General features: G+C 48.6%; 1 protein-coding gene across 2 annotated transcripts in view; it reads right to left on the minus strand.

Annotated features, from left to right (window-relative positions):
* Window positions 1-26,701, minus strand: part of TMEM178B (transmembrane protein 178B) — a 405,633-nt gene that overhangs the window by 258,621 nt on the left and 120,311 nt on the right. For both annotated transcript variants that reach the window (XR_001295635.2, XM_005679533.3), the window contains exon 2: window positions 12,404-12,517. Coding sequence is in view for 1 of the 2 variants with exons in the window: in XM_005679533.3 (XP_005679590.1) it covers window positions 12,404-12,517 (114 nt within the window). In the remaining variant the exon portion in view is untranslated. The remainder of the gene's footprint in view (window positions 1-12,403; window positions 12,518-26,701) is intronic.

A 26,701-nucleotide genomic window follows, 5' to 3' on the forward strand; every position in this document is an offset into this window, starting at 1 on the left:
TTCCCTGGCAACTGTGCAGCATCTAGAGGCCTCATGAGTGAGTCAGTGGGATGTGGTGGTGTGAGGAATATGAACACTGCCTGGGTCCCACGTGGTGTCACCTCCACACCCATGTTTAGCAGCTTCTCAGTCTCAGGAGGACACACACACACACACTCACACACACCCACGACTCTGACTGCTCATTTCCAGTTTGGTGCCAGGTACCCAAGCAAAGAGCCTCCAGGAAATGTTACATAAATAGTCTCATTTTACCAGCAGGAGCTGAGTTGGGGGCTGCGGCGTCCTGAGACTGAACGATACCTAGCGCCAAGGATGCTCAGTGTCTCATGGTTGGTTTCTATATTTCAGCCAAGCCTACATAGGATATATTATGGAGTACGAATTAACATTAATTAAATGTATCAGTAGCTGGTTATGGGCTGAGAACAAGGGACAGAACAGTCTGAGCTCTCACCCCATTAAGGGTACCTAATTTGCGGGAATCCAGCCTAAGGAAAACAGATGTAGAAAGACAGCAAGACCATTTGGAGGCAAACTGCCTAGAAAGTAGAAGAACAGTCTCCAGCTCTGAAATGAGCTCCATTCTAAAACCTCATTTGTAAGTCAGTTATTTGGAATTCAGAACCCATTTCCAGAGAAGTCATATCTGTTATAAATGATGATTGGGTTTCTAGGCTGGCCCACAAAAGCCTATTTAACTCATAATGTAGATGAAATACTATACATATGCAATGAAAAGCAACAGAAAAAAAAATCCTGTTGTGATACCAGTAATTAAATGAAAAAGAAAAACAGAGAAGTGGAAAATAAATAGCTTTCTTTCGTTTCTTTTGAATACCAGAACTCTTGGATGGAGCGGGTGGGGAGTCTGGTTGCTCAAGGGGTGAGGAGCCTCATTCACTTTGGATAATGGGATGGAAGGAAAGTGGCTGATGGTGGGCGTGCGGGGCTGGAGGATGAATTAGAGCTGTTCTTTGGGATAATGGTGGGGCAGGGGGAGTAAAGCTTATTTGGCGAAACAGGCAGAGAGGGGAAAAGAGAAAGTGAGTCAGCTTATCCTGTAAGACATAGGTAGGGACCCTTGGAGCAAGGAAAGAGCGTGAACCTTGCATTCACAAAGACCCGGGTTCTAGTTCTTCCTCCCAAAGGGCCATGGGCTGGGCAGTGCTGTAGCCTCCTCTCTTCCAACTGGGAAGTCCACCAGCTAATCTCCAAGGGTAACCAATCCTCCTGCAATTCTTAGTCCTTCTTAGCTGGTAACAAGGAATGGCAGAAGTCATGACCAACCACAGCCAGCACCACCCCCTGGCCCCCCGTGGGCACTGGGTTGAAAATAAGGAGTTCCCTGAGGCTATTTCAGTATCTTTTTCAATCTTATTTTTTTCTTAACAGGAGAAAATAAAATTGAATTTTGCATGTCTGGGGGCTCCCTAAGAATATGAGGCCCTAAGTCTTTTTAATATGAACTTTTACCACAATTTTTGTCTTTGTTTTGGGAGTACATGCAATGATGCATCCTGACCACCATTCTTTAATTGGTTCTTTATTTAAAAAACATGTAGAAAACGTCAGAATAACAGCAAAATATAAAAAGATGTAGTTTCTGAGTACCTATCATAAGCAAGACTCTTAATAGGTGACTAAGAATTTGCTATTAAATTTTTAATAAATGTATGTTGTACTACAAAAAAAAAAAAAAAGAGAGAGAGAGAGAGACAAAAAGGAGTTCCCTTTCCCCCAGGACAGGAATATTGCCTCCAGCATCACCTATTCTCTTCCTGGACACTCTCCTGCCTCTACTTCCAACACACTCACTGCATCCTCTTTGGGGAAGTGTCTTTTCACCTCAGGAATAAGAGAGGCTCTGATCATAGCACATACTGGAAACTGCAGCCTTCCTGGAAGGCAGGGCTAGGCTACAACAGTTAAGCAAGAATCATTTTCATATTCCCCTTGACAATTTCAACACAAATGTACTCACAGTATATTTATCTTCAAAGCTCTGAAGATGTTACTTTTTAGACACTTAGCATGTAAATCTTCTTTTAGAGGCTCCTGTTATTGTCTAAACTGCAACCCTTTTGGACACAACTGATAAATTAGACACTACTTTTTCTGTGCTATCCCACTGAGGATCCCAAACACTGAGGATTCTCTGCTCTTAAACTCCTTTCACAATATGCCACACTATTGCCACTCAGCACATAATATACTCAGACACACACACACACACACACACACACACACACACACACCTGTGCAGACGGCAAACCCAAAGCAGACCCACCAACATATACAGCCTTATATGACCCACACAGGCTACCTACAATTGAAGAGCAAAGCCCTTGAGTCCACAAAGTACCATTTCAGAGCCTTTCCCCCATTTCCTATGGGGAACCCAGTGCCAGGCACAGCTCTGTGTTCTGGTAATAACAGTACCTCATGCTGCTTGGTAGGGCTTCCCCAGTGGCTCACTGGTAAAGAATCCACCTGCCAATGCAGGAGATGTGGGTTTGATCCCTGGGTCGAGAAGATCCAGGGTAACCCACTCCAGTATTCTGGCCTGGGAAATCCCATGGACAGAGGAGTCTGGTGGGCTAGAGTCCATGGGGTCACAAAAGAGTCGAACATAGCTTAACAACTGAAACGACAGCAACACTGCTTGGTATCAGCCTTTAATGATTTCACATGAACCATCTTATTTAACTTAAATTTTATAATAACTCTCAAGACAGTATTATTACTGCCAGTTTACTAATGACTGTACTGGGCTTAAAACATTCACCTAGTTTGCCCAGGGTCATACACCTTGAGAGCAACAGAGCTGGAACTCAATGCAATGTCCCCTGTCTTCAGTGAAGCTTCAAGTCTGTTTCTGAAAGGAGAACACTGCAGATACACAATAGGGATTTCAAGCTAGATAACAGGAGGATGCTCCATAATAGGGGGGGAAAAAAGGAAAATACACCTCATGTATCCCATGCCATTTTGTACAATTAACAGAAAAGAAAAGAAAGCAAACTCATGTTCAACTTTTTGCGACCCAGTGGTCTGTAGCCTACCAGGCTCCGCCGTCCATGGAATAGTCTAGGCAAGAGTACTGGAGTGGATTGCCATTTCCTTCTCCAGGGGATCTTCCTGACCCAGGGATCAAACCTGGGTCTCCCGCATTGTAGACAGACGCTTTACCATCTGAGCCACTAAGGAAGCCCATAATTAACAGAAAGAGATATGGAAAATGTTAAATCACCAAAGCTAAAACCAAATAGAAACAGACAACACAAGCATGCAAGTAACGTAAAAGTCCTGGTTCCGCGTGGGAGGTATAAAACGCAGCATTCCCTCTCCCAGCTCTCATCCAAAGCCCACCCACACTCTTTCCTCCCAGAAGCCTTCACTGACCACTGCAGCCCCCACAACACCCTCCAGACCAAGAGTTCTCAAACGTGAATGTGTTAAGAGTCACGGATTCCTGGGCCCCGCTCATAAAGGTTTAGACTCAGTAGGTTTGGGCTAAGGCCCAAGAATCTGCATTTCTAACAAGTTCCCGATGCTGCTGATGCTTCCGGTCCATGAACCACAATTGAGCAGCACTGCTCTGGACTCCAATAGGACCTTTACCACACCAGGGAGAATCTGATTACTTTTTCCGTTAAGTGACATTGGTTCCCAGACGCCTTTCCCCTACCCTCTCCATAGTCCTCTCATCTTCAGAAGCAGCCTCATCCCCAAATCCCAGGACCAATCCTGATCACAGGCTGAGATGGCTGCTCTGACTAAAGTGGTCTCTTATCGTGTTCAAGGCGTAGTTGTTGCTGTTCAGTAACACATCATGTCCAACTCTGCGACCCCATGAACCATAGCCTGCCGGCTCCTCTGTCCATGGGATTTCCCAGGCAGAAATACTGAAGTGGGTTGGCATTTCCTTCTCCATCAAGGTACGGTACCCTTGACCTTAAAACTGGCTTCTCTCCTTGTCACTTTCCTCTATTTCTTATTCTAATCCCCTAATGCTCCAGATTTCTTGAGAACGGGTGCCTTGCTTCTGCTGGCCAAGCTTTTTCCCTATTGGATCATGTAGTCTTAAACCCCCAAAGGAGCACTCAACTGTATTCGTACCTGCTGACGCACTGTCTTGATGACAAGTGTCTGCTGCCCAGACATCTTTGTCTCATCCAACCCAGACTGCCTATCTCTGAGCTGTCCCTGCCTGCTGGAACATCAGCTCCTGGTCCTGTTTCTCCCCCTCACTGCTGCAGCTCCTGTGGACAGAGAGCTCCATTGTCTTAACTATTGGAAAGATGAGTCACCTGCCATACTGAGCTTCCTTTTTAGCACCTAGAGCTGGGACAGCTCCCCCGAAGGGCCAAGAAGCAGCAGATCCTAAACCTTCCCCACTTTTCCCCAGCTTGGGAAAAACAGGCCAAGCCTCTGAAATAGGATAGTTTTGTCTTATGCTTTGCTCTTATTTCCCATGCAATGAGTTCTTGCTCATGTAAGTGTGGAGGTCAGGACCCACGATGTGTGTGCGTACCAGCTGCACTAGCCTGCGCTCCTTGGGTAGTCAATAAACGTAAAGCAACAAGCAGTTTGATCCCTGCCCTAGTTGATACCTGGAAATATATCATCCAATTTGGAAAAGCAGGATACCTTTTAATATCCCTTCCAGTGCCCAACACGGGGCTTCTCACGGAACAGGCACTCCATGAATAATGAATGAGTAAAAGAACAAACGGACGGTGGAAGCCAGCGGGGCTGCACCCAGGTCGCCTTTGTGGTGTCTGGATCAGGATGCTGGGCCAGAAGGAAACACCTTCCAATCTGCAGAAGCTGAGAGAATGCCTCTAGGCCAGACTCCCAACTAATTCCCAGCACAAAATCGGACCTGCACACTCAGATGAGCTGTGGCCTGAAGCCTGCAAGTACACCAGCACAGTGGTTCTCAGGTTAGTTTCAGTACGTGGCTATCCTTAACGAAAAGGTGGCAGCCTACTCTACACCCTCCCTCCTCACTCCAGGCCTCCTCTCTTCCCTACTCCTAGTTGTTGCTGTTAATCGCTTGGTTGCATCCGACTCTTTGCGACCCCATGGACTGTAGCCGCCCCCCACCCCCGCCCGAAGCCTCTGTCTATGGGATTTCTCAGGCAAGAATACTGGAGAGGGTTGCCATTTCCTTCTCCAGGGGATCTCCCAACCCAGGGATCAAACCCTCGTCTCTTGCGTTGGCAGGCGGATTCTTTACCACTGAGCCAACAGGGAAGCCTTACTTGTAAAGCGAAAGTTAAAGTGCTAGTCACTCAGCCGTGTCTGACTCTTTTGCGACCCCATGGACTGTAGCCCTCCAGGCTCCTCTGTCCATGGAACGGAATTCTCCAGGCAAGAATACTGGAGTGGGTTGCCATTCCCTTCTCCAGGGGATCTTCCCAACCCAAAGATCAAATTGGCGTCTCTTGTATTGACAGGTGGATTCTTTACCACGGAGCCGCCAGGGAAATCTTACTCCTAAGACCACCTCAAAAATAAACTCTCCCTCTCGTCCACTCCATCTCCACCACTGGTCCCTAGGCAGGCCACCATCTAAGTAGGTGAGATCAACAGCTACACTTGTGTCATGATTTTAGAGCGTCTCCACATGACCTTTAACACTTCATAGTCATTTGGGTGAGGTCTCCTGAAAACAACAACGCCATCAGGAGAGGTAACCCAAGAAGGCATTAACACACTCAAACAGGTTCACCCACGTAGTAAACCCACTGTCTAGCAGAAGCCTGAGGAAGTGGGACAGAGGAGGGGGAGGTTTTGACAGGCAGGGAAAGCTGTGAAGGAAAGGAGTCCTGGCCTGGAGTTACAGCTGCCAGGCAGATGTAGGTGTGGTATCACATGAAGGAGTGTGCGTTTCTCTGCGTAGCCTGTCGCAAAAATGCCATGGGAGCTTTAGGATGACAGGCATAGGGCAGCCTCTGGGCTGCAGGCTTGGGTATCCTGAAAGGTTGACAACGTTCCCTGCAAGGTTAGGGGGATGGGGGACAAACAGATGTGTAATGGATTACAAAAGGCCAAGATTTCAGAACACCAAGCGACCTACAGGGATGCTCTGTTGGCTGAGTTCCTCTGCTACCAAGCTTCCAGAATCCCAGGGAGGGCATCTGGCCAGAGATGACCCCCATGGATGCCAGGCAGGCAAGCAGGAGGCAGCTCACAACAGATTGCCCACGCTGAGAACTCACACTGGCTGGGCACAGATGCAGGAGAAGGGAAATGGCTGACACCGCAGGAGACGTAAGCTTCCCACGTCTGGGATGTTTACCTCAGTAGGACATTTTACGTGACATCAGCCAAAAACAAAAAGGGAAAACAGCTGGAGGGAGTCCGCTGGAGCTCAGACCTGGATTCTGAGGCCAAGAGAAGACCTCTACTCAGCCCCTTCCTCCCTGGCTTGGTTAGTCCATCAACAAAGAAGTCAGCACAACGTGGATTGGGTTCCTAGGAGGAAACTCTTGAGCCACCCTCCAAGGAGCATTGCAGCTGGTATGAACAAAGAGGCAGTTATTGTTGTTATAATTACTGTTATCATCATCCCAAGCTCTTGTGTCTACACATTCATCTTGTCATGACCAGAGATGGCTGGGGAATAAGGGACCAGAAACCTAGGCAACTCCTGGGCTGTGAGTCCAGAGGTCTGAATAGGAGTAAAGTTCAGAGGGCTTGCAATGTGGGAGACCTGGGTTCAATCCCTGGGTTGGGAAGATCCCCTGGAGAAGGGAAAGGATACCCACTCCAGTATTCTGGCCTGGAGAATTCCGTGGACTATTCAGTCCATGGAGTCACAAAGAGTCAGACACAACTGAGCGACTTTCACTTTCACTTTCAGAGGGCAGATGAGCTGGCTGGTCCAGAATGACCAGGCCAGTTCATTGGGAAAGGAAAAAACAAGCACCATCAGGCAAGGAGTCAACACAAGTCCAAGGCCAGAAGGCCAGCGCCAACAGGGAGGGGCAAGGAGCAGCTTGGGACTCAACAGGTGGGCGGTACCTGGGGGTGGCTGGAGGGAGTCTTAGCACCAGGAAGGGTTCAGGGGCAGAAGGGGTTAATTCTGAAAAGAGGGGAGAGTGTGGAAGAGACTGTGGAAGAGGCTGGAGGAGGAACCAGGTAGGGCTTGACCAAGCAGAGTAAGAGGAGAGTGAGGCATGGAGATCCACAGCAGAGCAGCAGACAGCCTGAGCTTCAGCTCAGGCACACATCCTGTAAGGGGCTGGTGCCCCACCAGACTAAACTAAAAACTACAGGCCCCCAGCGTAAAGAGCCAGGGGCCTCGGGGTCAGGGATCTAAGTGTATCATCCAAGGGGCATGTATGAGACAAGACACTTCTGAATTTCATTTCTCCTCCTTCTTTGCATCATGTTCGCTGAAATGTCTTTGCTCCTCTGCAAAGCATTCATCTCTGTCTGTCACCCCTCCCCCAATACCTTTCCCCTCCTCTTCCTCTCCCTCTTGAACTACATACATATTGTTTCTGAATCGATTTTGCAAGGCTACCATGTGAGTGTGTGTTTGTGTCACTGGGGGTTAGGAGGGTGGGGTGAGCCTCAGGAGGACAGCAGGGGGTGGGGGGAGAATGTCAGGGGGCGGAGATCCTCTCTCCTTCTCTCCCTCCCTGGCCAGCTGGAAACGTGCTGTGTGACCATCCAATTTAATTAGCTGAACTTCCTTGATAGTCTTGATAGAAGGAAGCTTTAAAAAAAAAAAAAACTCGCGCTTTTTTGGCTCTCAGCCTCTTGAAAGATAATGGAGGGGATCTGATTGCAGGAACGTGGAGCCCCAGCTCCCTGATTTCCCGCTGCCAGGGGCAATCAACTGTGAGCTGAAACCTCCATCTTGAAAACGCCAAGCCGAATGAGAGGATCTGAATTCACAGGCACAGAGCTCCAGAGTCTTGGAGCTCGAACCCCCAGGGGAGCCCCTGACGAGCACAGTGGGAGACCAAGTGGATAAAGGGCTGTCCTCCCCACACCCTCCAGCGGTACCTGCTCTGCAGCCCTCAGGCAGGCCCCCCGCAGGTGCCCCCCACCCCGGGGTCACTGGCGTTGCCCCAAGCACAGCTCCACTCCACGGCAGCTTCTCCTTGCAGAAGTACGCACATCCCAGCACCACCCCCTCCCCAGACCCAGCTTTCTCAGCCCCCCTTGGCTTCCCCAGGTCCTATCAGAGGCCCTCCCAGACCTCCCCTTCCCACCCACCCATCCTTGCCCTGCTACTGGCTACATCCAGGCCCCCACCCCCGTGGTGAAGGGGCATTCCAAAGGGACACCAGTGAGGGAAAGCAAAGGCACAGCTGCTGGGGATGGCCTCAGGGGCCCCTGGAGGCAGCAGAATCCTCCAAACCAGCACGCGACCCAAGCCTGAGCATCAGAGCAGGAGAAGCCCATAGGGATGTGTTCAGGCAAGAGGAGGAAGCGTCGCTGTTTAAGATGCCACTATACTGCCAGCCTGCATCCCCTGACCACTGCCAATCTTGCCCTGCCACTCATCTCCTGCAGCCACCAGCCCCCCTTCCTGGCCAGCCTGGCCAAACGTGCCCATCCTGCTCCAGCCCTGGAGATGGCAGGAAGACCCAGCAGGAGTCCAGTGCCCCCTCAGAGCCCACCAAGGCTGGACCAACGCCGCTCGGGGTGGCAGACAGGCAGGAAGATAAGGTGGGCTGCTCCCAGGAGACAGTCAGGTCTGGGGGGGTTGAAGGCACAGTCCCTACTATTGACAGAGTTCTACCTTCTCTGGGGGAGCTCTTGCCAGGGTGGGAAGGAGAAATGGGCACATCCAACTCTTTGTCAGCAATTACCATCTAAGACAGATTCAGAACCCTGTCACCAAATCACTCAGAAAACTCAGCATTCAAACCTCCATTGCAGATATTACCCTACACACACACAGACACACACACAGACACACACACACACACACACACACACGAGACCTCTGACCTTTACTCCCCAGAGTGATGGTTATTATCTCCTTACACTTGGATTTGTAAACCCAACAACCTACAGATTAATTTTATTCTTTTACCTGATAGTCACAGGACCATAAGGTGAATGAGCTCTCAGCCAAACAGTTAAGCCTCTCATTGGTGGAATTAACTGTTCAAAAATCACAGCATAGTTTTAAACCAAATGGTGCTTTTCTTACTTGAAAAAAGATTTGTTTCACAAGAGTGTTTGATGATCACATGCAAATTCTTTTGTTTAAATTTAAACTTTTTATTCACTATTGGGGTATAGCTGATTAATAATACTGTGATAGTTTCAGATGAACAGTGAAGGAGTCAGCCATACATATACATGCATCCATCCTCCTTCAAACTCCCCTCCATCTAGGCTTACATGCAAATGCTTGATGAAAATGTATGTAATCAGTATAACCTAAGAGTCATCAAAGTCTGAAATATTTGCCCAGAATTATTTCAGCAGGAAAAAAATCAAATTTTTTGCTTTAACAGAAGATCATTTACTGAGAAAAATTATTGAATATAAGATATTATGGTGAAATTATAAAACAATAACCAATCTAGCATTAAATGAATTTATTTGATCCCACTAACCATCTTAAAGAATACAGGATTCTCAAATAAGTAAAGAAATTAGAGTCTGATTTTCTTCTTTTAATTTCTAAAGCTCCATCATAGGGGTTTGCTAATCTTTGACCATTTCTACTCTATTTCAAAGGAGCTTATACGCCCACTTCCTATCTAGTGTCATCAATATCTGACCTTTGAAAACTAAACTTGACATTTACTACGCTTCCCCACGGGCTTCCCTGGTGGCTCGGTTGGTAAAGAACCTGCCCGCCATGCAGGAGTCCAGCTGCAATACAGGAAACCTGGGTTTGATTCCTGGGTTAGAAGATCCTCTGGAGAAGCAAATGGTAGCCCAACTCCTGAAAACTCCATAGACAGAAGAGCCTCGCAGGCTACAGTGCATGGGGTTGCAGAGTCAGACACGACTGAGCACGACGCGCTTTCTTTTTTCTTCCTGTCTATGGTTCCCCATTGTGTCAACACTGCCAATTACACTTAGCAGCAGCTTCAGATATGACCGATGCTCACCTGCCCTCTGATAAAAATAGCTGCCGTGGATGTCAGGAACAGCAGACGCTCTCTGCTGGCTTCACAGCCCATCAGGCCGCTTTGTGAAACAGGCAGATGAATCCCACACCAAAGGGGAGTCTCGACTCCACCCAACATGGGGCGCCCAAAATTCCGCATGCATCAGTCACTGAGACGGCTTTTATCAGTTAAAAATAGATCTGTTTGCACCCCCATTCACCACAGCAGAGGCTCACGCTGGATTCTGCAGAAGCTAAGGGCACTCCAGTTTTAGAACAAAAACCCCGGAGACACAGGGCTCAGAGAAGGTCCATAACGCTGAGCATCAGCCTCTTCTCGATCTTTGCTAACACCATGTAACATACTTTCAGGGATGTCGCCCTGGGTCGTCCATCTGAATTCCAGATTCTCGGCTGTGTGCACAGCCGAAAAAGCTCTACCAGGCCTCCCATGAAGTGCATCTGTGCCATTCACACTAGAATAACTCTCCTTGCTGAAACACTTTCACAAGCTATCTTAATTGCTTGAAGCAATTACACTATATTGTAATTAGCGCATTGCCTTATAATTATTTGCTTTGAGAATGTCTCTCTCCACTCCTCCCCGCCCTCCTCCACCTCCAGACATGAGCTCTTTGAAAGAATTCTCTGTGGCCTGGGTGTCCACCATGTGCCCTAGTATACAGAAAAACTTGGTAACTGGGACTAAATTGAGTGCAATTGAATGGAAGCTGCAATATCAACAACTTCTTTAATTCAATGATGACTCCCCCTCCAGTTATATTAAGTGGTTTATTCAACCAAGCTTGTCAAGTATCTTGAACATGCATTGTAGGCGTCTATTAAGTGACTATCCTAGACCAAGCAATGTGAAAAATAAGCAGTCACGGTCAAGGATTTATATACTTGGCTTCTGGTATGTCTACCTCCAAAAAGGAAATTAATAACCCTTACTAGTGTCCCTAAGGCAAATCTCACATTAAAGTTAAGTATGTGGGAAGCTTAGCTCAACATCGAGCACACGAGGGTGCCTGTTGGACATTCCCTCTCTGTCCTCAGGGTCTGGTTTGTGCCTCCACCAGTGATAAAGGTTGTAGGAGGAACCATTTGGTTAATGCCTTCCCATCTACTCACACCTGCCCCTACAACCATTTGGGGCCAGTGGCTCTAGATAGCACTCATCCAGACACCTAGTCACAATATTTTCCTGAAACCAATGGATCATTGCTCTGTTTGTTTAATTGTACTTGTTTCTCACCCCGCCCATCAACATATGGTGATTTGATTAAAACCAATACCAAAAAGTGGAACAGACCCAGTGGGCTCCATGCATGCCAAAAATAACTAGGCAACAACAAAGAGAAGAAAGATGGTTTCGGCCTTCATCAAAGCTTACGCATGACAGGATCCTTGCTTTCAATAAAGAGCCTCCTTCATGTATACATGAAAACTGAAACTCAACCTTGTGACATTATGTGAAAAAGCTGAAATCAGGAAGAAATGACAAGTGCACCCGCGGTGGCGTGGAGCTTACTAGCAGGAAGAATATGTTCACATGAACCATGCCTGCGACAAAGCAGAGTTATCCTTATACAGACAAGCAGGTGGATCACCGTGGAGCAGAAAGGTAAAAATAGCCAGCCAACTCTGTTTGCTCATTAAGTCATGGTCTTATCATATTAATAATTTAAGTCTCTGAGAATTCCTGACCAAAATCTTCCCTAACCAATGAAGGCACACATTCTGATCTTCGCTGAGCCATCACAGGAGAATCCAGGTCCCAAAACCTTTCATTCTCCGGGAGATAAATTTGCCAGTGGAGGACCAGGCCTTCCCACTCAGGGGCCCCCGCTCAACTGCAAATTTCCAGTGCGATACTGCCTGCAACCAACAGCAGGTCTTAACCCATACAGAGGATGACACAAGGGGTTAGCAGGTTGCCACAATAATGCCCCGAGCAACTTGGAGACAAGCTGGACTTGAATCCCAGGAGTTGGTTCAGTCAGGTAGGTGAAATCTGAAATGCCTACCAGGGTAGCAAAGCAAGACCATGGATCATTGTCAAGCTGCTAATCGTTTTTTGTTTCAATTGTAGAAGCAAACTCCTCAAAACTGCAATACAATCAGAACCAACTGGGGCAGTTCAGACCCACAGATATTCAGACTTTAAGGATTGCCACCATGTTCTGAGACTGTCCACAGGTCTCTGATAGAGGTCCATCTGTCCAAACTGCTGATGGACATCCAATGTCCATGCCCTCCAAAGGTCATAGCCAAGGAAAGAGACTCAGGTGTACTTACGCAGAGCGTGCCACTCATCCTGGCGGATGGTCTTCGTGATGTTGAAGGTGAGGTTCCTGGGGATGGTGGCTGAGGAGTAGTGGTATTTGATGTACGTGCACCGCTCAATTTCTCCTGGAAAAGAGACAGGAGGCCAAGTGTTAATGAGGCAGCAACCATGTCTGGGGCAGTTTCCAGGATCTGCTTTTCTATCCTGGGGAGAGAGACTTGTTTCATATTGGGCCTGGTGACACCAACATTTTATAAATACAAGGCAGTAACCTCAGCTCCAAAAGAACAAAAGAGGAGAACAAAATCAAACACCATCAATTTAGATGGCGCTAGTGGTAAAGAACCCACCTGCCAGCGCAGGATTTGAAAGGGACTGGGGTTCGATCCCTGGGTTAGGAAGATGCCCTGGAGAAGGAAACGGCAACCCACTCCAGTATTCTTGCCTGGGAAATCCTATGGACAGAGAAGTCTGGCGGGCTATGGTTCATGGGGTCACAAATAATCAGACAACAACTGGGCACGCGCACGCACACACACACATCTCTGGCATCATTCAGGGACAGGAAGAGTCCAAGTTGAGGCTGATGGCAGCTTGTTAAGAAAGTAGTACCCATGTGTTCAACCTTAAGAAAATCAACTTATACGTCAAGAGAGGATGTTTGGTATCTAAAAAACATTTACAGTCTACACCCATGGACCAGCAGCGAGCAGGCTTCGGCCTTAATCACGCAGCACGTGCTGTCTTGTGGAAAGGTGAGCTAGAGGGGCCTCTTCCCTCTTCTCTATCCCATGGCCCCCACCAGCCTCACCTCTAAACACAAAGAACTCCATTCCATCTGCACCTCCCTGAACCAGTCTCCTCTCAGATTTCTTGGACAAAATTGAAGTCCTGTGACACTCAATTGCCTGGTCCAATTACGACCTTTTCTGAGACGCTGTTATCAATCAGTGCAAGCTTTGCTAGTCAGATTATAAAAATAGTTCTATATCTCAGAGCCAGAGGTTCTCAAATGGTAGCCCTAGGGCCACAGCATCAGCATTCCCTGGAAACCTGCTAGAAATGCCATTTCCCAGGCCTAACCCCATACCTGCTGAATCAAAACCCCCAAGGTAGAGCCTGCAATATGAATTTTACTAGGCCCTCCAGGTAATTCTGTTGCACACTTGAGTTTGAAAACTGCCGCCTTCGAGAATCTAATAGAATTGCCGATGAGTGAGTTTATAAATCCACCAGGTTGGCCAAATTCAAAAGGTAAGCAAGATTAGGAGATCTTGGTCTCCTACAGGTCTTCTATTGGCACCTACTTATCCAGGGGATATTAAAACTCAAGTGTCAGGGCATCATGAAAAATCAGGAAAGGAGTGATTTTTAAAGGTTAGGGGTTTTAAATTTTGGTTTTGCACCTGAATGGATTTTGATGGTAATCCATTTTGCACCCCACTGATTTTCAATTTATAAGTAGTGGCACCTGATTGAATTGTCTGACCCCTGGCTCACTGTCAGCAGGGAACCTGGCAATAGGTGGAGTGCAGTAATTTAGACAGCGCCTTATTGTAAATCACATCTGGACGATCATCCACTGCTAGTTACTGGCAGACACTCCTGTGATGGGACAGATGCTGTCCAGAGGCAAAGTTTTGAGGAAAGCGTTAGGTACTCTTTTTTTTTTTTTTTTTTAAATTTCTCAGCTCTTCCGCCTCTGTCCTCTTAGTCCACAAACATCCTGAAGTCTCTCATGGGCCCACCATCCCCCCCACAACATCCCCCACCTCTGTCTTCCTTCTTCCCTCACCTGCTACACTTCTAGAAAAAATAGTCTTCCTGACAGTCTCCGCTTCCAGAACCCACATTCACATCTCATTTCTATAACAATTTCCATTGACAGCATCAGTTCCCATCCAGTCTACATCACAAAGCCCAGGGCCATCCCCAGGGCTTTCCAGGGCTCCAGTGGTGCCCCTCCTCCCTGGCATCCAACTGGTCACCGAATTCCGACAGTTTTATATCAGAAATGTCCCTGGAATCCAGCCTGCCTGCCCTCTGTCCCCACTCCCTCCATCATAGCTGCGAGAACACAATGACCGATCTCAACAAACAGCCACACTGACTGAGGACTTACACGGTAGGAGAGACCTGCCAAGTGCCTAGTAGACCAGTGGTTTCCAACTTATGTCTTGGAGCACATAGGAAAGATGTGTGCAAGGCAGCAGGTGGGCTGCTGGGCCTTGTCCAGCCTCCCCAAGGGCCGAAGTAGCCAGATCCCATAACCCATGTGTGGTTTCTATATGTGTCATCATCCCTGGGTCAGGAAGATCCCCTGCAGAAGGAAGTGGACATCCACTCCAGTACTCTTGCCTGGAGAATCCCATGGAAAGAGGAGTCTGGTGGGCTGCAGTCCATGGGGTCACTAAGAGTCAGACACAACCGAGCAATTGACACTTACTTACACTTACATACATGCGTGTCCCACTGGTGGCACACTCTGTTGTGAACAATGCCTTACTAATCCTTCTGTAACCCAATTAAATAAGTGCTATTATACTCCTCACCCCTATTTTACAAAGAAGAAAATGGAGGCTCAAGAAGATTAAGTGACTTGCCCAAGGTAGGAGCAGGGCCAGGATGAGAACACAGGATCGCCTTATTAGAGTATCTCTCCTGTCAGGCCACCCTCCGTACTGCAGCTCAGACTGTACCATAGAAAGAAAATGCAGGCTATCATGCAGGGGATAAACCCCACACTCCTGGCAGAAAGTCCCAGCCCCCACTTAGCCCCAACAAAGACACACCCTAGGCTCCAGTCCGGTGCCCTCCCCACCCTGCCCCATCAAGGGCGGATCCACTCACAACTCTGTCCCTCCTCTCCTCCCCACCTTTCTTTCACCAGGTAGGAGCCTCCAGCTCCTCAGGAAAGCCCCACTCACATCTAGGACAGCACCCAGCAGCAGGCATCCAACGGCCCCGCCCCTCTCCCCCTCCCTGATCGGGTTGTCCTGCTGCAGCCAGCACACCAATGAGCTGTGATTTATCCATTTACACGCCTCTCTCCTCCACTGGATACTAGTTTCTGGAGGGCAGGGACTTGTCTTATTCATTCATCTTTATCTCCCTGGCCCCCAGCACAGAGTGAGCACCAAGAACCTATGCTTTGAAGAAAGCGATGAATAATACAAGGCGCCCTTTATAAGATCACAGTGGGTAAGGAATCCAACTGCTTCTATTGTATGCAAGGGATTAAAATAATGGAGGCAAATTAGAATGTCATGAATAAACGGAGGTGACTGTTGCAGAATTCTGGAAGCCTATGGCAAATACCTCTTTCCTGTCTGGACCATGTAAGGAGAGGCTTGTCAATCACATATGAACACAGAATAGCCTCTTACCACACTTTGTAAATGTAATCCAAGGGACAACTAGGTCAATGGTTTCAGGGTAGAAAAAAGACAGAGAAAAGAAAGAGAGGGAGATATTAGGGAGAAAGGGTTTTTACAGGAATATCATGAGCAAGCAGGTGGGCCATACACAGTTGAGCAGGCTGCACACCGCACAAGGATGCCTCTTGGGGTACCTGCGTGCTGAAGTACAGCCGCTGCTCTGCTTGCGAAGACCGGCACCATGGTGGGGTATGCAGGGGATGTCTCAGTCAGAGAGGCTGCCTTCACCTAATTTGCACAAAGATGGCATGAGAACTAGGAGCCACCCTACACTCCATAATTTCAAGATCAAACAAAATACTCCCTGGGCCCAGCTTGGAAGATACGAGATGGAATCCCACTGGTAACAGCTAGATGAGTGCCTGTCACTCACATCTGAGAGAAGTACCTGATTTCCTGGCTAGGACCAGGTTCTCTCAGCCTCAAAACATACTCAACAAGTGGCCACAGGTTCCAGGCTTCCTCCCTCAGCCCCAGCCTACCCGGCCAGCCAGGGAAGAGGCCACCTGACACTCAACAAGAGAAAGACGCTGATGGACAGGCGCGTTGGGCAGCCGGCCAGGGAGCTTGGCTGGAGAACTTCCCAACAGCCCCGCTGGAGGCCCTCACTATTTGCTTTGCCTCAGGGATGCAAGCATCCTGCCTTTGACAGCAATTAAATTTGAAAGACTCAAATATTGCCTAAGAAGAAAGGCAAAATATTTACCCATGTGTCTGCAGGTCCTGTCAGTGTGCTGGGCTTTTGTCAATACAGGCGCCATCTGGGCACCAAATTCGTGTGCCCAGAATGTGGGCTTCCCAACACAAACAGGTTTTCCTGCGAAGGACGGTGGAAGGTAACAGAGAAGCCTGTGACCTTCCCCGACTCCTGCACTCTAGCCCAGAGAGGGGAGCTTCCCCCTCCTGCAGCCTCAGCTGAGGGGCCAAAAATCTGGTCAGTGAGGCATCAGGGGTTGGGGGTGCCTCCTGTGGGCACCTTAGGACTTGATACCTTCAGCCATGCCCTGCCTTCTGAGCTGAGGACCCTCCAATCTGCGTATCAGAGTCCCAAAGTGTTAGTTGCTCAGTCATGTTTGACTCTTTGCGACCCCATGGACTGCAGCCCACCAGGTTCCTCCATCCATGTAATTCTCTAGGCAAGAATACTGGAGTGGGTGGCCATTCCTTTCTCCAGGAGGATCTTCCTGACCCAGGGATTGAATCAGGGTCTCCTGCATTACAGGCAGATTCTTTACCATCTGAGCCACCATCAGAGTCCCAGGGAGACAGGATACCCAAACAGGTAACTGAGGAGGGTTTCCAAAGCGGTCAGTTTACGAAGCTGAGCATAGGGTGTAAAGGGACCAGCCAAGGGTGGGGCAGGGCCCCGGGGCTGGCAACATAAGGAGGTGGGGCAACCCCAAGGATGGGCAAGGCAGAGCAGGGACCATCACGGGAATCTGCAGAAGAGGGCCCTGGGAGGGAGGTGGGGAGGGTACAGCCCACCTGTGTGAGGGGCAGGATGTAAATGCCCAATCTCTCACTCCTCCCACCCACACCTCCTGCCAAGTCTCCCCAGAGCTGAACCCACCTAGAAGTCAAAGGGCAGGCCAGCCTCCGAGCACAGAGCAGGTAAAGATGGAACTGGACTCAACTGGACTCAAGGGACAAATGCAAGCATCCAGCCTTCTCCCCTTCTACATCATCACTCCAGCTTCCCCTAGTCCAACGGGAGCGCCTACCCCCTTCCCTTCCACCTCTCAAAGTCCTCAGTGACAAAGGGAGCCCCAGGAACAAGAACAGGGGAACACAGTTCTCATCTTTTCTCTCCATTTCAAATGCTTTAAGACCCAAGGCATGAGTCTGGTAATTCACATCAAGTCCTGATGTGGTCCCTGCACACAGCAGGTGCTCAATAAATACTACTGGGTTGGCTAAGAAGTTCACTGGGGCTTTTTCTTAACGTCTTATGGAAAAACCCAAACTCCCTGGCCAGTCTCACAGTCATGATGACTCACTGCCTTGATACTACTTACTCTAAGGGGGAAAGACCACAGGAAATCAGAAATAATATCAGCAATGTTTGCATCACATTACATACACACAGAGGCAGCGCGTGGGGTATGGGGGTGGGGAGAGGAAGAGAGAGAAATTTCATACGCAGTAACCCTAGGAGACTTGTAGCTCAGAACCCTGACATGTGCTGGGCATACGAGGAAACAGACTGGAGGGGAGCGGAAGAGATGGCCCACATGATGAACTCTGGATTCTGATCCCACCCTACAAGGAAACCACAGGCGAGGTTCCTTTCACATGCATCTACTATCAGCAAGGCGTGGTTTCCAGGAGTCTACTTCTCATGGTAAGTGGAAACCTTCTAAGGCAGGGAAACTTTAGAGGCAGTGCTAGGACTCAGCCCCATGCCATCTAGAATCACCTCCCGTAAACAGGTGCCACAGTACTTATATTCATGCATTAGAGAGTCATTCCTTTCGGTCAGACACTATTTTTGTAGGCCCCTATTTTGAAAACTTTGCTTCCCTGGTGGCTCAGAGGGTAAAGCATCTGCCTACAATGTGGGAGACCCGAGTTCGACCTCTGGGTCAGGAAGATCCCCTGGAGAAGGAAATGGCAACCCACTCCAGTTCCCTGGAAAATTCCATGGACAGAGAAGCCTGGTGGTCTACAGTCTGTGGGGTCACAAAGAGTCAGACACGACTGAGCAACTTCACTTTCTTTCACTTTCTAAGTCAGTCCAAATGGGATGGTCCCCAGTCACCTGGGCCTAAGTATGGATGAGATCCTGAAATCCCTTTCCTTTAGACTAGAGAGCTTCCCTCATTGCTCTGCTGGAAAAGAATCCACCTGCAATGCAGGAGACCCCGGTTTGATTCCTGGGTCGGGAAGATCCACTGGAGAAGGGATAGGCTACCCACCCCAGTGTTCTTCGGCTTCAACTGTGGCTCAGCTGGTAAAGAATCCACCTGCAATATGGGAGACCTGGGTTCAATCCCTGGGTTGGGAAGATCCCCTGGAGAAAGGGAAAGACTACCACATTTCAGTATTCCGGCCTGGAGAATTCCATGGACTGTATAGTCCATGGGGTCACAAACAGTCGGACAGGACTAGGCGACTTTCACTAGACTAGAGGGACCCTCAGCAGCAGGGCACCCCTAGAGAAGAGAGGCTGAGAAAGGCACAGAATCCCAGCAGCTCATGGGGGCAGGAGGGGGCGGGGCGTGCTGTGAAGCCAAACCCAAAACTTCACAACCATATCTGGCACTGACCAGGGTGGACCTGAGGAAGAACTGAACACAGGAACCCTCTCTCCAGCCCCCACTTTAAAAGTGGAGTGATGCACGCTGGGCATGGGATGGTCAAACGCATTGATTTTTTAAGAAAACTTGGGCTTAACAATCTATAAAAGGTTTACTTCTGTGGTACTTTAATAAGAGTTTTACACTCAGAAAACTAAGATCATGGCATCTGGTCCCAACATTTCATGGCAAATAGATGGGGAAACAATGGAAATAGTGACAGACTTTACTTTGGGGGGACTCCAAAATCACTGCAGATGGTGACTTCAGCCATGAAATTAAACGACACTTACTCCTTGGAAGAAAAGCTATGACCAACTTAGATAGCATATTAAAAAGCAGAGACATTACTTTGCCAACAAAGGTCCATCTAGTTAAATCTATGGTTCTTCCAGTAGTCATATATGGATGTGAGAGTTGAACTATAAAGAAAGCTGAGTGCCGAAGAATTGATGCTTTTAAACTGTGGTGTTGGAGAAGTCTCTTGAGAGTCCCTTGGACTGCAAGGAAATCCAACCAGTCCATCCTAAAGAAAATCAGTACTGAATATTCATTGGAAGGACTGACGCTGAAGCTGAAACTCCAATACTTTGGCCACCTGATGAGAAGAACTGACTCATTTGAAATGACCCTAATGCTGGGAAAGGTTGAAGGTGGGAGAAGAAGGGGACGACAGAGGATGAGATGGTTGGATGGCATCACCAACTTGATGGACATGAGTTTGAGCAGGCTCTGGGATTTGGTGATGGACAGGGAAGCCTGGCGTGCTGCAGTCCATGGGGTCGCAAAGAGTCGGATACGACTGAGCAACTAAACTGAACTGAAACTGAAGAATAACCCTCAGAGGAGAGTAGTGCAAATGCTTTATAGATTTAAAAACAGTGTGAATGGTAAAAAGTGAAAAAGTTGGTCCAACTCCATCCTGAGGTTACAGTGAAGGGTCCGATGGGCACCCAGGGCTGAGGCAGGCACTGCTCCTTCTGGGCTTCCCTTGGTCCTCATGCTCTTCTTGACATTCCAGCATCCCACTGGACTACTAGACCACTACTGAGAGTCCACAGGTTTCCTTCATCCCAGAGCTCCTTCTTTTAAAACAAATCTATTCAATGCCTTCCGGACAGTGAGGCTTTGGACACTCACTTTACCCCCACGTGATGGTCACAACAACCTTGAGAGGAAGATTCTACCTCTCCCATTGTTCTCAGCCCACATTCAGTAGTATTCTCACATGACTGAAGGAAGGGAGAGTTTAAGAGAGGTGAAGGCCTTCTCTCCAGCCAGCCAGCCAGCAAGGAGAACAGGCAGAGTCCAGGTATCAGCACAGTGGTTTCAGACACCACAGCCGTAATGAGTCCATGTCCTGGCAGGAGGTTTATGAGGAACAGGAATTATTTTGCAACCACAGAGCCTTGTATGTGGAGGAACTTTACATCCACTGATAAGAAAGAGTAGGTGGGGGGTGGGGGGAGGAACATCACCCATGTCTTGTCTGCTACACTTCCTCCCTTGATGCCAATGGCGAGAGCGCCTAAGACACTGGGGTGTGCCCTGCTGACCGGTCCTGGCCCCAGGCCGCCACGGCAAGAGCCCTCACCCTCTCACTCTGACACCCGTCTCACCCATCGAGCTGGCGGTTCTCAATCATCATTCAGCCCTAATCAATGAAAAGAGTAAGTCAAAAGTAAAGAACACACTGGAAAAAAACTGAAAGCCAACCTTCAAAAAAAAGAAAAGAAACTGGTTGAAGCTTTAAATCTTGGACTTCATCCCTTCCATAAAGGGCATTTCCTCAAAAAAGGAAAAAAAAAAAAAAAAAAGAAGCTGGGGGAGTGGTTAAAATGACACCTTAGAAGGGAGAGGAGACAGGGAGATTCTCCCCTGACCGATTAGGAAAGCCATTATCAATTTATCAGCACTGCCAGCGTCGAATTCTTTAGCTGCTGTGAGAGCAGAGATGGAGTTTAGGGGGTGAAACGTTTGAGATTAGAAGCAAAACCATGTCCCTGATGAAAAGGGAGGGAAACAAACCAGCAAAATTCCAGGAGTTCAAAGAGGGCAGACAGAGCTGGAGTTTCCACATCCCGCAAGACCACATCCTCAGGCAGGGCGGGAAGGGGAGAGGGCTGGGCAGGGCAGCAATATCTACAAGTGATTTCAGACAGCTCTTCACAAAAGCTTCCTGCAACAAACCTCCCCACCCCACCTCCCCGGCTCATTTTCAGCATCTCCTCCTCCTCCCAGATGTTATGAGCTGAAGGATTTTCAAGGCTTAGAGCTGCTGCTGGCCCAGCAAGAAAGAATGTTTTATTTTCTTCATACTGAGGAAAAATGGTACCTACTTTTTATTTTTAATGCTTTCAAACGCATTCCACTTGGTGTATTTTGTTTTTTGTGTTTGTGGTATCAGCGTGGCCTTTTAATGTTGTTTTGTATGCAACTCATGGGCAGACTCCTAAATATTTAATTCCTTTCCATTCAGTGTTTTATAAATGTTTGTTAGGAGTCGTGTTCTGGGGGCCCCCTGGACTCACATGTGCAGACTGCATTCTTAAAAATCCTACTTCCAGAGGGCAGCCCTCCACCCACCCCATTTCTGACTCTGTCTCCCAACACTTCTGCCAGTTACTGTTGTAACAGGTACTTGGATATTAACCATGTATTTCTCTCTGTATACAGTAAATGCTTTAGGGTAGGGGAGCTTGTGGTTTTCATCTTTGGCCAAGAGGGTGCTTTGAGTGTCATACAGTTGACCCTTGAACAACGTGGGTTTGAGCTACACGGGTCCACTTATTCAGATTTTCTTTCTCAGTGAAAAGACTACAGTACTACACAGTCCGCAGCTGGTTGAATCAATGACACAGAGGAGTCGCATATACGGATGCTCCGACTCCAAGTTATACTTGACTTTCAACTGCACAGAGGGGCCATCCCAACCCCCTCATTGTTCAAGGGTCAAGAATAATTCATTTTAATAATAGTTTATGTTCAATGAATGTATTCTACGTGTTAAGTACTGTACAGAGGATTTTATCCCACATTATCTCATTTAATCATAAAAGTTAAGGCCTGCTGCTGTCCCCATTTCACAGATGAGAACACAGAGGCTCAGAGAGGTGTCCTGCCTGAGAATGCAGAGCTGTTGCACAGGTGGCATGCAAACCCACCTACCCACACTTTCTAAGCGCCACACTATGCATGCTCATGAAGAGAAACTGGGAAAAGTCAAACTCTTCAGCAAGAAAGAGACCCTCCAATGTTTCCCATCAGAAATAAAGCAAAACTTTTCCATGTGCAGAGGTTTCCAGGTTCTACAGACTTTGCTGCTCTTATTAGAACAAGACAGAAGGTTTGCTTCCAGTGCTCCCGTCACGAGCTGGCCAGAAGACAGCTTCTAGACACAGTGGAGGGGGACTGAGAACGCATCTACCGGCCCCTGCACTCGGCCACAGCCCTACCCCACTCCCAGGACAAGCCACCCACCAGCAGGGACCTGAGGCAAGTCACTCAGGCTCTCAGAACCTCATTTCTTCATCTGCAAATGCAGATGATGATAGCACTCAGCTCCTAAGATGGATGAGGAAGAACTGAGATAACTTATGTAAAACATGCTCTGGAGTAAGCATTCGAGAAATGCTCATTTATCAGTTCTACCTCTGAGACACACCTGCTCCCATATAACAGCGCATCCATATCTGGTAGCTCAGCTGGTAAAGAATCGGCCTGCAATGCAGGAGACTTCGGTTAGATTCCTGGGACTGGAAAAGCGATAGGCTACGTACTTCCGTATTCATGAGCTTCCCTGGTGTGGGAGACCTGGGTTTGATCCCTGGGTCTGGAATATTTCCTGGAGGAGGACATGGTAACCCACTCCAGTATTCTTGCTTGGAGAATCCCATGGACAGAGGGGCCTGGCGGGCTACAGACCGTGGGGTTGCAGAGTCAGACGCGACTGAGCGACTGAGCGCAGCGCAGCATCATATCTAAAGACGGCTCTCACGCCTCTCCCACCCACGGCTCCTTCTCTTCCAGCTGAGGCCGTTCAGGTCCTGCGCCCACGGTCACAGAGCCCAGCACCACTCTGGCCATCCGCAGGCCCAGGCACGTGTCAGAATCTCTCCCAGGGGGGCACTGAGCACAATTGCACCTGCAGGGGCAGAGCCCACAGCCCAGCTCCCTGTGAGCAATGTGGGCAGCCGTGACACAGGCTGGTCACATGCAGGGGACAAGGCCCATGTTTTTCCTCCAGGGAAGCTACTCAGCCAGCATGGGCTTGAGCAGCTGGTTGTTTCTCTCATCTGGGGCTGTTTTATGTCATTTAGTTTGTTACCTCCTGCAGGGTCTCCTGTTTGTTCCAGGCCCCTGAAGAAATGTTTGGGTGGTGAGCCTGTCCTCCCATAAATTAGACATCAGTCCATAAACTCCATCAGTGGGGCCACTTCTGGCCTCGTCCAAGCCATCACTAAAATCTCTCAACAGGATGGGTATTGAAGGCAGAACTGTGCACCCACACACGCACCACAAATTTCCTTGCAATCAGAAGTGAAAAAGTAAGGAAGTATTAGTTGCTCAGTCATATCTGACTCTTTGCGACCCTTTGGAGTGTGTCTCGCTAGGTTCCTCTGTCCGTGGGATTTCCCAGACAAGAATACTGGAGCGGGTTGCCACTTCCTTCTCCAAGGGATCTTCCTGACCCAAGGAACAAACTTGAGTCTCCTGCATTGCAGGCGGATTCTTTACCATCTAAGTCACCAGGGAAGCTTGCAGTCAGAAATGAAACCGTTAAGAGCTCTTGGTTAGGACCCTGTAGCCTGCAAGGAATTCACATTCCCAATCTGCCCACATCCCCTGGCCCCAGACCCCCTCCTGCAGCTAGTGCACCTGGATGTCACGAGACCCCATCTGCACCATTCACCCCATCAGCTCATCTAGGAACTCTGCCCACACAGGGGATGAGGTCAGCTCAGTGCTGCACACTGGTCCCTAGGCATCACCGCCTCCTGGCCGAGCGCTTCCCCCACGTCTGCTTTGTAGACCCTTGGACAGTTGTCCAGGCCTCCCACGAGTCTGGCTGATCGTCTGTGTCCACGGAATCCCCACGGTCTCCTTTACTGAAAAATTGACATGGCACCCCTAAGTCACAACTCCTCTGACCATCTGGTCCCCCTTCACAAACAGGGTGGCCCCACAGAAGAAATGATTTCCCACACTGCCTGCCATCCTTCCACATCCTCTAGCAGCCAACACTCCCATCAAGGAATAGAAATGAGGCCTCCCTGCTGGGTGACCACCATGTACCTGCCGAGTTTACAACCCGTGTCCACGTCCCCCAGTCGCCCTGCAAAACACGGTCTCCAAGCCCCTGACTCCTGCTCACCCACTCCGTTCTTCTCACCACCTTACCATGTAACTCCCTTGACTCAAAATCATAGCCTCTAACATTTTACCATCTTCTGTGCTAAAGGTCACCTCATCTTCTGTGGGATCCACAACCTTTTTATCCTCACTTCCTCGTTCCTAGGTTCAGGATGTCTTTTCCCCCTTCTCTGAGTCTTTCTGCATGCTTTAAACAAGACATTCTTAAATGTCATTACATTGTAACATCCTCACGAAAGGAAATAAAAAACGAGGTGTCGTCGTGCTGACCCCGCAGCACCCACCCTCCTGTTAAGGTTTCAGCCGCCCTTTTTTCCCAGTTTGCTCATTTATTTTTCCAGCGTGAAACATGCTGCTTGGGAAAGGATGAGAAGGTGAGGTACGGCTTTAAATCACCATTTGGGGTGTAGTAAATAATCTGCTCCCTTATTCCTATCATAGCCCTAACAGCCTTCTGGAGAGTTCAGAGCCCCAAGTTGTCACTGCTTTCCCCAAGGCCGCCTCCCGCTCTGGTGGGCCAACACCCCGAGCACAAGCCTGTGGCTCCTCTGGGCACAGTTTCAGCGGGTGGAAGCACCATCCATCTCCAGGCCCTGACAGGCAAACAAGGCAAGAAGGAAGACCAAATCTGGTGTTTTGCTGGAAAACAGTGAGCTCACGCTTTCTCTCCAGAGACGCAGGAAGTGGAGACAGATCTGGAGACCGTGATGGAGACAGGCAGGGGTGATGAGGGATGAGCAGGCAAGAGGGAGGAGGCCAGTCTGGCACTTTTGAAATGTCACTTTTGATAAGAATCCCCAGCTCTCAGGCCAGAGGGAAACATCCATATTCTTTAAAGTTAGGATCCAGCATGAGGCGGTTGTCCTAAAGCGGAGGAACAGGGAGAAGATGAACAGAGCTGGAAATTCTTCATTCCCACTCCTTCAGAGAAAAGGGAGATGATGGTTCCTGCGTTGCCAGCACTGCAGACGCCAGGGCAGGACTGGCACTGCTGCTCCCAGATGGGCTTCAGATCGGATGGTGGGCACTGCCAGCTTTTCCTATGGAGGGTTGTACCCTCAGGCATGCATCTCCATAAGGCCAGCCATTCCCTACGGACGCACCAGATAGAAGGTAGAGAAATCAGATGACTGCCCAGGTATTTCCAAATAGCTGAATGTTTGGTTTCAGCTAGGGGAAAAAAATCCAGATTACTGAGTTTTCTACTCTGTATTTGAAAAAGGAGTTAGATAATGCTTTTCCTTTTTATCAGTTAATTCAGAGAGGGGGCGGGGCAGAGACACTGTGTGTGTGCTTGTGTATGCGTGTTTGGGGAAGACTGTGGGAAATGCTGGCTGTCCCATATGAGAAACCAAACCCTGATGGCTGTTCCTTATTTTACTCCTAAACTTGCCATGTGCCTTTGCTAAAAACTGAATGCAAACTAAAGACCACAGAATTAAAGTAGAAAGCCCAAACAGATGAATTATACTTTTCTTTATATGTTGTTGTTCAGTTGCTAAGTCGTGTCCGATTCTTCGCAACCCCATGGACTGCAGCACGCCAGGCCTCCCTGTCGCTCTCCATCTCCTGGAGTTCACCCAAGTTCATGTCCACTGAACCAGTGATGCCATCCAACCATTTCACCTCTGACGACCTCTTATCCTTTTGCCTTCAATCTTTCCCACCATCATCTCTACTCACAAAATTGACTATTTTCTTGTTTAAGTTAAACGGCTTGGCTAGATGTTAATTAAAGTGTTAACTCAGCTTGACTCACTAGTTGAAATAAAATTCAAAACCAGACATCAAAATACAAATAATGAATGATTCACTGTTTCCCACTGTGTCCAGCAGCACGTCTGTGGTCCAGAGCCCAGTCATCAGAACCAGCTTGCCTCGGGTCAAACCCCAGCTTTGAGACTCTCTGGGTCAATGATCTTGGCCAAATGGATAAAGTCCACTGTGCTTCCATGCCTTCACTTTAAAGGGACGTGATACAAATATCCACTCCCTCAGGGGTGCAGTGAGAAATCAGGGAATTAGTTTCTGTAAAGTAATCAGCACCTGTGTCTTATAAGTGCTACACACTTATTACTGTTACTATGTCATCACCATATAGGATGAAGATTAACCACGTGTGCCAGACGTCACATAAGTCCTTTAAGACATGCAGCAAGCACTTATCTGACAGGTTTCAGCCAAAGAAATAAAGGCCCACAAG

This window comes from Capra hircus, chromosome 4 (assembly GCF_001704415.2).
Source record: "Capra hircus breed San Clemente chromosome 4, ASM170441v1, whole genome shotgun sequence".
In the NCBI taxonomy this organism is placed as follows: Eukaryota; Metazoa; Chordata; class Mammalia; order Artiodactyla; family Bovidae; genus Capra; species Capra hircus.